The sequence below is a fragment of the Herpailurus yagouaroundi genome, unplaced genomic scaffold (genome assembly GCF_014898765.1).
Source record: "Herpailurus yagouaroundi ecotype Mexico unplaced genomic scaffold, PumYag 165, whole genome shotgun sequence".
Taxonomy (NCBI): Eukaryota; Metazoa; Chordata; class Mammalia; order Carnivora; family Felidae; genus Herpailurus; species Herpailurus yagouaroundi.
This window is the reverse complement of record NW_024412406.1, coordinates 18,443,586-18,454,308: the sequence shown is the minus strand read 5'-3', so window position 1 is coordinate 18,454,308 and position 10,723 is coordinate 18,443,586. Positions and strand designations below refer to the sequence as shown.

The 10,723-nt window shown below is 39.8% G+C and overlaps 1 protein-coding gene across 3 annotated transcripts in view; it reads right to left on the bottom strand.

Moving 5' to 3' along the window:
- Positions 1 to 4,576: 4,576 nt before the first annotated feature.
- PDE7A (phosphodiesterase 7A) overlaps positions 4,577 to 10,723 on the bottom strand; it is a 127,034-nt gene continuing 120,887 nt past the window's right edge. For 2 of the 3 annotated variants that reach the window (XM_040487700.1, XM_040487701.1), the window contains exon 13: positions 6,780 to 8,590. In XM_040487700.1, coding sequence (XP_040343634.1) covers positions 8,382 to 8,590 — 209 coding nt within the window. In that variant the 3' untranslated portion in view covers positions 6,780 to 8,381. Of the gene's footprint in view, positions 5,667 to 6,779; positions 8,591 to 10,723 lie in introns of those variants that run through there. The other variant, XR_005794208.1, reaches the window with a different exon arrangement.

The window sequence follows — 10,723 nt, the reverse complement described above, 5'->3', positions numbered from 1 at the left end:
TTTTTTTTTTTTTTTTTTTTAAATTTTTTTTTCAACGTTTATTTATTTTTGGGACAGAGAGAGACAGAGCATGAATGGGGGAGGGGCAGAGAGAGAGGGAGACACAGAATCGGAAACAGGCTCCAGGCTCTGAGCCATCAGCCCAGAGCCCGACGCGGGGCTCGAACTCATAGACCGCGAGATCGTGACCTGGCTGAAGTCGGATGCTTAACTGACTGCGCCACCCAGGCGCCCCTAGGATTTGTTTCAACTTAAGCAATTATCAGCTTAAAATAGACTAGTATGTATATAGGTCAATATATATGAACCTCCTGGTAACCAGAAACCAAAAACCTACAAAAGATACACAAAAAACAAAGGAACTCAAACATAACAGAAAACCATCAAACCAAAAGGGAAGAGACCAAGAGAAGAAAGGAACAGAGAACTACTACAACAACAGAAAACAGTGAACAAAATGGCAGTAAGTACTCATCAATAATCACTTTAAATGCAAATGAACTTAAAACCTAAAACAGGTGAGTTAGAATGTTAATTTCTTTGGCTACCAGAAGTTCCATCCCAGAATCGCTAAATTCTGTTAGGAAGTAGTTTTAAAGATGAGAAACATAGAGATGCTCAATCCACCAAGCACATGCATGGTATTTTCCAAAACAATGTCAGCCCCCACCGACTGCATTAGATTTTCACTAATGAAGTTCACTTGTGATCAGTTTGTTCATTTGACCCACTGTTAGCAAAGAATGTAGCAAATGTTTTATGTTAATAAATGTTGCATTTGATTGGAAAAAATGTAAATGAACCAAATACTTTAATCAAAAGACACAGGCGGTGGCTGAATGAATTTTAGAAAGATCTATCTATCTATCTATATGCTGCCTACAAGAGACTTATTTCAGATCTAAAGACCCGTATCTTCTGGAAGTGAAGGGATGAAAAAAGCTATTCCATAGAAATAGAAACAGAAAGCTGGTGTAACAATATACGTATCACACAAAACAGACAAAAATGTAACAAGAGGGCATTACTTAATGATAAAGGGTTGATCCAAGAAGAGGATATAACATTGGTAGATATCTACGCAGTCAACATAGGGGCATGTAAATATATAATTATATAAAGCAAAGTATTAACAGACAATGATGTAAAGAGAGAAACCGACTGTAATACTTTAATAGTGGGGGACATCAATACCTCACATCAATGGATAGATCATCCAAAAAAATAAGAACATTGGCCTTAAATGACACATTAGACCAGATGGGTTTCATGATAGATATATACAGAATACTCCATCCCCCAAAATAAAGAATACAGATTCTTTTCAAGTGTACACAGGACATTCTCCAGGACAGATCATATGTTAGGCCACAAAACAACTCTCAATAAATTCAAGAAGACTGAAATCATACCAGGCATCACTTTCCTGATCACAACAGTATAAAACTAGAAATCAACTACAAGAAGAAAACACAAACACATGGAGACTAAAAAACATGTTATTAAGAAGTCAGTGAAGGGGCGCCTGGGTGGCGCAGTCGGTTGAGCGTCCGACTTCAGCCAGGTCACGATCTCGCGGTCCGTGAGTTCGAGCCCCGCGTCGGGCCCTGGGCTGATGGCTCAGAGCCTGGAGCCTGTTTCCGATTCTGTGTCTCCCTCTCTCTCTCTGCCCCTCGCCCGTTCATGCTCTGTCTCTCTCTGTCCCAAAAATAAATAAACGTTGAAAAAAAAAATTAAAAAAAAAAAAAAAAAAGAAGTCAGTGAAGAAATCAGAGGAAATAAACACCTTGAGGTCAGTGAAAACCAAAACAACTTTCCAAAAGCCATGTAATACAGCAAAAAGTCCTATGAAGGAAGTTCACAGCAATACAGGCCTACCTCAAGAAACCAGAAAAATCTCAAGTAAACAACTTAACTTCATATCTAGAGTTAGTAGAAGGAAGGAAATAATAAAAATCAGAGGCCAGCATTACCCTGATAAAAGCAGATGAACCACAAGAAAAGAAAATTACAGGCCAATATCCTCAATACACAGAGATGCAAAAATCCTCAACCAAGTATTAGCAGACAGAATTTAGTATATTAAAAGATCATATACCAGGACCAAATGGGATTTCTTTCAGGGATGGTTCAACATTTGCAAATCAATCAAGGTGATACACCACATTCACTAAAGAAGCATAGGGGGCCCCTGGGGGTGGCTCAAGTCGGTTGAGCATCTGACTTCGGCTCAGGTCATGATCTCACGGTTCCTGAGTTCGAGCCCCACATAGGGCTTGCTGCTGTCAGTGTGGAGCCTGCTTCAGATGTTCTGTCCCCCTCTCAGCCCCTCCCATGCTTGAACTCTCTCTCAAAAATAAACATTAAAAAAAAAAAAAGATAACTCTATGATTATCTCAACAGATGCAGAAAAATCATTTGACAAAATTCGATAACTCAACAAAGTGGGCGTAGAAGGAACATATCTAAACATAATAAAGACCACGTATGACAAACCTGAAAGTTTTCCTCTAAGATCGGAACAAGACAGGGATGCCCACTCTTGCAACTTTTATTCAACAGAGTATTGGGAATTCTAGCTATCATGAAAGAAGAAGAAAAGACATCCAAATGGGAAAAGTAGCAGCAAAAGTCACTATTTGCAGTTGACATAGTATACATAAAAAAAATCTTGAAGACTCCACCAAAATTCATTTATCATAACTATAAATGAATTCAGTCAAGAAGCAGTATAGAAAATTAACATGCAGAAAGCAGTTGCAGTTCTATACACTAAGAAGGAGCTATCAGAAAAAAAAAATTAAGAAAATAATACCGTCTGTAATTGCATCACAAAGAAAATACCTAGGAATATTTAAAGAGGTGAAAATCCTATACTATGACAACTAAAAGACACTGATGAAAGAAACTGAAGATGACACATACCAATGCCTATGGATTATAAGAATTAATATTGTTAAAATGTCCATACTACCCAAAACAATCTACAGATCCACAGCAATCTCTATCAAAATACCAACATTTTTCAGAGAACTAGAACAAATAATCCTAAGATTTGTATGGAACCACCAAAGACCCTTCAATGGCCAAAGCAATCCTGAGAAAGAACAAGAAAGCTGGAGGCATCACGCTGATTTCAAACCTTATTACAAAACTCTAGTAATTAAAACAGTGTAATACTGCCATGAAAACAGACATAGGTTAATGGGACAGAATAAAGAGCCCCAAAATAAATCCAGGCATATAGGGTCAATTAATCTACAATAAAGGACCCAAGGATGCACAATATCTCAATAAATGGTGTTGGGAAACTGGACTATTTTACACCATATACAGAAATACATTCAAAATGGATTAAGACTTAAATATAAGACCTAAAACCATAACCTTCTAGAAGAAACCCTAGGCAATGGTCTTAAAATATGTTTTTGGACCAGTTTCCTCAGGCAAGGGCAATAAAAACTAAAATAACAAGTGGGATCATATCAAACTAAAAAGTTTTGCACAGCAAAGGAAACCCACCAACAAAACTAAAAGGCAACCTCCTGAGTGGGAGCCAATATTTGCAAATCATACACATGATAAGGGGTTAATATCCAAAATATAAAACGAACTCACATAACTTAGTATCAAGAAAACAACCAACCTGATTTTAAAAAAATGGGCGGAGGACTTGAGTAGGTATTTTTCCAAAGACAGACAGATGGCCAACAGGCACATGAAAAGATGCTTAGCCTCATCCATCATCAGGGAAATGCAAACTGAAACCACAATATCACTTCATACCTATCAGATTGACTATTATCAAAAAGGAAAAATAACAAGTGTTGGTGAGGATGTGGAGACTATACTTTAGAATCAAATTTGAAAGCTAGATGGTTTTACCAGTCATGGATATTAACAAAAAACAACAACAACAAAAAAAAAAAAACCAAAAAAAACCCCTCAAGAATTACTAGAAATGGTGTCATTTTCATCAATGACCAAACTAAACCATTCTCTGAACCCACACCCCAACATTGTGCACTCATTTCATAAAATGAAGAAACCTGCCATATTATAGAACACTTTTCACACATCATTTTGTCACTCAAACATTTTGAGAACAGAGACGAGGGTTTTGTAATTTTTAATACCTTTATTACATCCAGTGCAGTACTCTGCACACAACAGGAACCCAGATGTTGCTGACCACATGATTCAGCACAGACAGATTAGTTTCAATATCATTTCTCAATGTTATAGATTGATGGCTAAAGAGAAAACACATTAATACCGAATTAGTTTGTTCAAACATCGATGGCCCAATTGAAGCTACTAGCCCCGTGCTAATAAGCACAAGAGCCTAGAAGTTGGAGGAGACCTGCTGTGCGCCCCCTGTCAGCTCACCTCCGAGGAAAAGACCATGGATCCTTGGGGGCCTTCCAAAGACACAGGTTGTCTGCAGATCCGTAGCGAGCAAGGAATGGCTCAGACTAAGTCTTGCACATAACTGTACAACTGTATGTTTCAGATGTGTGCTGATGCCATGGTGAGTAGTATGCACATTTATTTAAAAACATTAGTGAATGCATAGTAGCTGTCGGTCACTGTTTATTTTCTCAAGCAGGAGACACTGATCAGGAGAGGATTTAAACAAAATATTTATACATTAAAAAAAGTACACATGAAAACACTGTAAACCCCTGATGTGAAAGTTAGAGTTTTAAGAAAACTCAAAGTTTTAAGAGCCAAGAAAGCATTTTGGAAAAGAAACCGTTGTAGGAATCTTCAAAGAATTACTAGCACCTCTAACCTGTACCTCAGGTACAAATATATTTTCCAGGTTTGCAAAGGACATAAAATATTTGCTTCTTTTATACAAAGAGGATCATTATAAACCATCACATTTACATAATAGAAATATTGGCCAGGTACCAGATTGGTTTTTCATTAAGCTAAGGCTTGCCAAAGTTTTCTCTCCAAGGACCTTTACCTCCAGAGCAGAGGAGATGCCCCCCTACTACTGAAGTGTTGGGTAGAGCCCCACAGGGCTGCGACATGCTCGACAATTCTTTGAAGTCTCCTGTTTTAAAAGTTCATGTGTATTTTTCTGTTCCATAACATTTACTTATTTGAAATGTAATCTTCTAAATTTCTGAACTGTTTCCTCAAATTTTTCTAGAAAACCAATGTTCAAGGAATATAGGTTATATTTAAGGAGCAGGGCTATAGATGATGACTTCCACATATATGTAACAAAACATAATCTGTCAGTGGGTTTATTCTACGTATAGGCAGGAGATGGGAGCAACATTGAGGTGTCTCCCCCAAGAAAGGAAATAAGATAATCCTTTGACTATCAAACAATAAGAAATGGATCAGAGCAGAAGTAAGCAATCGTACACCGGCAGATGGAACCCAGGCAGGTTCAACTGAGACAAAGGCTGAAGGTACTGACAGATTTACTGGATGTGCCCATCAGAAGCTGATGTGGAGAGGCAACTACTGGCAGAGAATCTCTACAATCATCCGGGGGAAGAGCGTACCCTGGTCCACAAACATGAAAATCAGCAGGTGAGTCCCCATAGGGAGATGGATGCATGAGGCAACTTGCTTCCCTTGCTCAGAATCCACGCTCACCAAGTAACCGGCTGATCATAAATGGACTTCCCCAGAAGATTTGCCTAAAGGGAGAGAATGATTGATAGTTACATTTCTCATTGTAAATTAAAGTACTAACATTTTTAACAACTATCAGTTACTGTGAGCTTGGTTAATGTGAGTTTCCTCTAAGACCGTTGTGCTCTGCATGTGCTGACATACTAGGTCTGTAAAGATCTAATCAGACAACTAGATGCATCAGATCTGCCAGGATGATGCCACCTTAAGTGGTCACTGACCTTCCCCAGGTACAGTCCGCTCTGTACCATCAAACTCCTGTACCCGCTCTGTCCAATATGGTAGCTACCAGCCACATGCGGATATTACTGAGCACTTGAAATGTGGCTAGTCTAAACGGAGATGTGCTGTAAGTGTAAAATACGCACCAGATTTCAAAGACTTGGTACCCGCCCCCCTCCCCCCCCCCCCCCCGGCCAAGAAAGAATGTAAAGCATCTCAATAATTGTTCTCTAAGATAATGACTACATATTGAAACAATACAATATTTTGGATATATTGGAATAAAAATTAATTCCACTGGTTTCTTTTCCCTTTTTTTAGATGTGGCTAGTAGAAAATTGAAAATTCACTTACGTGTGGCTCACATTTTATTTCTATTGGACATCATTCTTCTGTGCAAATAATGACAATATGTTTGACTTTAAAACTTGAACTATATCCTTCCTAATGAATTGGACTTGAGAAGACACAGGAGAGGCCCAGTGGTGCCTTTCTTACATTGATATCAACCAAGCAGAATTAAGTGGCCATTTCTTATTACTTTACTTTAAAAAAGCAATTACAGCTAGTACTTTGGTATTGTAAGAGTGCTGATATCTTAACGCAATTCCCAACCGTGGGGACAAAAAAGGCTGTGGAGTCCAGAGGCCTGGGCTCAAAGCTGACTTGTACCATGTATTAGTCAGAACTCTGAGCACACACAGTGGGGCCACTCACTCACTCATGAGGTGCAGATAATGACAGATGACCCCAAGGGCTTGGCCAGCACCTGCATCTGCCTAAATAAATACCTGATGAGTGAATGCTAGAACCAAGAAGCTAAACCTTGGATTTCCTAGTAATTTAGTATTCAGATTTCCAAAAGATTGAGTTATAAGGTAAATATCAAAGATAAATATGTGAAAAGATAGGTTTTTATTCATCAAAAGTTAACAGCAACAGGCACATATTAAAATGAGTATGGCAAAGCCTTTTACAAATGGCTTTACACTCAAGCTTTCTCCCAAGAAAATGGCTGTTGCAACGAACTGTAAACATAATCAATAAACAGTCTTTTACAGTAACAAGGGAAATACAATTGAACTAAAAGAAAGCACCGGTTTCTCTTAAAACTAGATTACAGTTGTGCTTACTATACATAAAACAATTTAAAACAAATTACAAAAGTGGAATGTTTGAAGTTTAAAATTAGTCCTTAGATTTTGTCCTAGAAAACATCTGTTCACATCAAAAGGCCCATCAAAGGGTAACGTTTCATCAAAGGGAGGGACAAGAAAACAATGCACTTGTTTCAAATCAAAACAAGAAGTTTGGTCACTTAGCTTTGTGCATAGTTTAAGGCAACTGGAGCGGTCTGTTACAGCTCGCCTACCTTCCCCTCCCCCAGTGTGGCTGCGCACCGTGTCACATTCTAAGATAATAAATAAAAGCTTACGTTTCAAATCCTTTCCCACATGGATAAATATAACACATGCACAGTCACACATGCACAAACATGCACGCAAACATACGTCCACACATCCACACACAACATACCTCTCACGCACTGCAGCGAAAGGGACTTTAGTACCCTTGCTCTGAAGGACACACTTCCCCATCCCACTTTATTTCAGATTGGCAAATACCCTGAGCTGTTTATGGTGTTTTAAACATTCCACCTGTTTCTTGCATGTGCAGGTCAAGAGTACAGTAGTGAAAACAACATGCAATGTCTTCACTGCAGAATCATAATACAGCTAGGACACTGGTGTTCTTCCCCTCCCGCCCCAAATCAGAAACTAACAGTTAAAAAAAATTGCATTGCCAAACAGCACTGGAGGGAAAGCTTGGCGGTACTCTATGATAAATGCTCAGTTTCCAGTGCGCAAAATAAAACTATAGCAAAAGGGAGGCTTTGGTGGCATCCAAAGAAGAAAAAGGCAAACCAGGGGGAAAGAGCTGCAGTTTAAGTTTGATCTTTAAAATTCTTAGTGGTTCCTTCACAATCATGCTCCAAGGCAATTTAGAACCAATATTTCAGAGTTGATTTGTAAACATCGAGTCTTGCAGGAGGCAGCAGAGGCTGGGCACTTCACATTTCCTTTTTCTCAGAGAGAACTTAGTGGAAGGTACAGATACACAATGTTGCGTCAGACTGGTTAAATTCCAAGAGATTTCTGCTGAAAGATACAGTTCAAGTTTCACGGTTCGAGGAGTAAATGCTTTGAAAAACTGGTGGCACGTTGCAAAACTTCCTTCATTACTCCTTTCGGATCCGCTCCTGCTGGGCTTTGCATATTCAAGGTTTCACACGAAAGCCAAGTGCATATTGCTGTATGTTCAGGTCTTATAATTAAAAAGTGGGGTCGCACGATCCAGTAGAGGACACCTTGGGAATAAATAACGCTGGCCTCATTCCCTCGGAAACCTTGGCAGTCAAGAAAGTCCTCTCACCTCAAGACCCCATTTCACATTTCTAAAAACCTGCAGGAGGCAGTCTGTTCCGACGATTCTGGGGGCTATGATAACCGATTTTCCTGAGGTAATAGCTGTGAGTTCAACTCCTCGAACGCAGCATCAGTGTCCTCACTGGTGGACTGTTCTCTCTGCAACCCCCTCCAACTGGCTTTATTCAGCCCCATATGTCCGAGCATTGTCTGGGATAGCCTGGTATTGGAAAACCTGGCCCATTCTGTGAATAAAGGCTCCGCGAGATAAGTCATGAAACCTGGAGAAAATAAGAGAAAAAAAGGTCTTAACATATATTCTGAAAGTTTATCTTCAGAATATCTATCCAGTGTTTATTCTCTTAAGTCCTATTCTAATATTACCTAAGTTTTCAGTGTGTGTGTGTGTGTGTGTGTGTAAATGTACATAACTTCTCTGAAGAATCTATTTAGTAGCTCAATGGAACTTTAAGTCAAGGTGAATTGTCAAACACATCTAATCTTTTCTGACGGTTCCTTTCAGCTACACCACCACATCCTATCTGAGCAAACACTCAGCGGTCCTCTCAACTCTGCAGAAAGCAGGGCAGACAGTTGCAGTGAGACAGCTAGAGGCTAAGAGGGGTCTCTTCCAAGACTGTGGGTGATGAGGCCTGAGCTGAAGTGGGGCTGGTGACGTGCTGCTGGGTTTCGCCCCCTCAGGGATGGCATCTTCACACCTGGTCATGGTTACACTTGGCCACTTTATTTAAGTCAGAATTTACGGAACCAAAACTCATGACAAAAATTACGAGCCTAAAAAGAACAGAGCGTATTAGCTTCAGCAATTACTAAAATGAACACCAAAAGTGTACCAGGGTCCTACTTTTTAAACAACTCATATAACTGATCTCTCTTAATTTGTAGTCAGAAAGGGAAAATGAGTGATTTCTGGGTTGTCTGTATCTTTAGGTTGTACAGCACTCATGCGGACATTATGCCTGATTTAACACTACAGTGTATCTTATACTCCTAGAAAATACCTCGTCAGTCAAATCACATATATTGGAGAAACATTTAGCATTATTTCCTCAACTTTTGATCTGTTAAGGAGGAGGAGCATGTACATTCAAATTCTATCATTGCTATGTAACAGTTTTAAAATATTCTTCATCTCTAAAAACTTTCTCATTTCAGCAAAAGACCATGTAGACCACAGGCCACACAGGTTTCATTTAGGCAACAAAAAATTCTGGAGTTAAAGCAATTAGCACCCACTACTTTTAATTAGAAAAGTGTACAAATTGTGGTATCTGAAATAGTAATTAATATTGGAAATAAGGCCTTTCACTCCCTCCACGCATATTAACGGAGAACCTGCTATCTATGCCAGGCACTGTTCTAGGGTGGCCAGGAATACAGCAGTGAATGGACAGACAAGATGTGCCCTCAAGGAGTTACATTCTGGTGAAGAGAAAGACGTAACAAATAGAGAAAAATGTCACCTCTGTGGTCAAAGAACACGGCAGCTTTTTGGTAGCCATCCTCACACCACAGTGTCAGGCTGAACCAGTCACCCAGAGCCCTGTCCCTTCCAGGTGCCACAGTTAAGTGGTGAATCGCTAGTGTTTTATACCCAAATGCAGAACCTTATTATCATGCTTTTCCATGAGTTTCATCTTATTTGATTCACCCGTTATTCCAACTGGTTGAGAGCTTTTGGATCTTGCCTCTAACAACCAACAAATTAGTATTACTTGTGGCTCTAAGTTAACCTCATTCTTTTAGGTCTTAAGCACCCGACAAAAATGAATGGGCTGGGGTCATGGACAGAGACAGCCACACAGCACCTTCCTGGAGGGCGGGGCTCTATTCATTAGCTGCTTGTGAATCCACTTGTTGTACGAGCCCATGTGCCTCTCTCTTACCCCCACAGATACCACAGGACACCTTGTCAAATGCCTTACTTCCCCAGTATGTGTTCTTTTCTTGTTTAACAAAACCATTATTTCTATCAAAGAAGGAAACTGTATTAATTACACATGACATCTACTTACTGACCCTATGCTGGCTCTGAATAACCACTGTTTAGCACAGTATTTATTCTGTATAGTTTATAACTGTATAAATTGGGCAAACTATCTGAAAAGGAGGCTACGAGAAGTCCGTGTCTCCTAGGGTTGTTGTGAGGAGTTGGCAGATGTCAGCTCTTACCATCATTTCCCTTATCCTTGTCCCTTAGATAGCCTGACCTAGAAGTGCTGACACTGACAAGATCTGTAGACTGAAGTGAAGAATTTAAGGGGTCTAGCTTCCTTTCTCTTTTAGGAATTGTAGTTTTTAGGGGCGCCTGGGTGGCGCAGTTGGTTAAGCGTCCGACTTCAGCCAGGTCACGATCTCGCGGTCCGTGAGTTCGAGCCCCGCGTAGGGCTCTG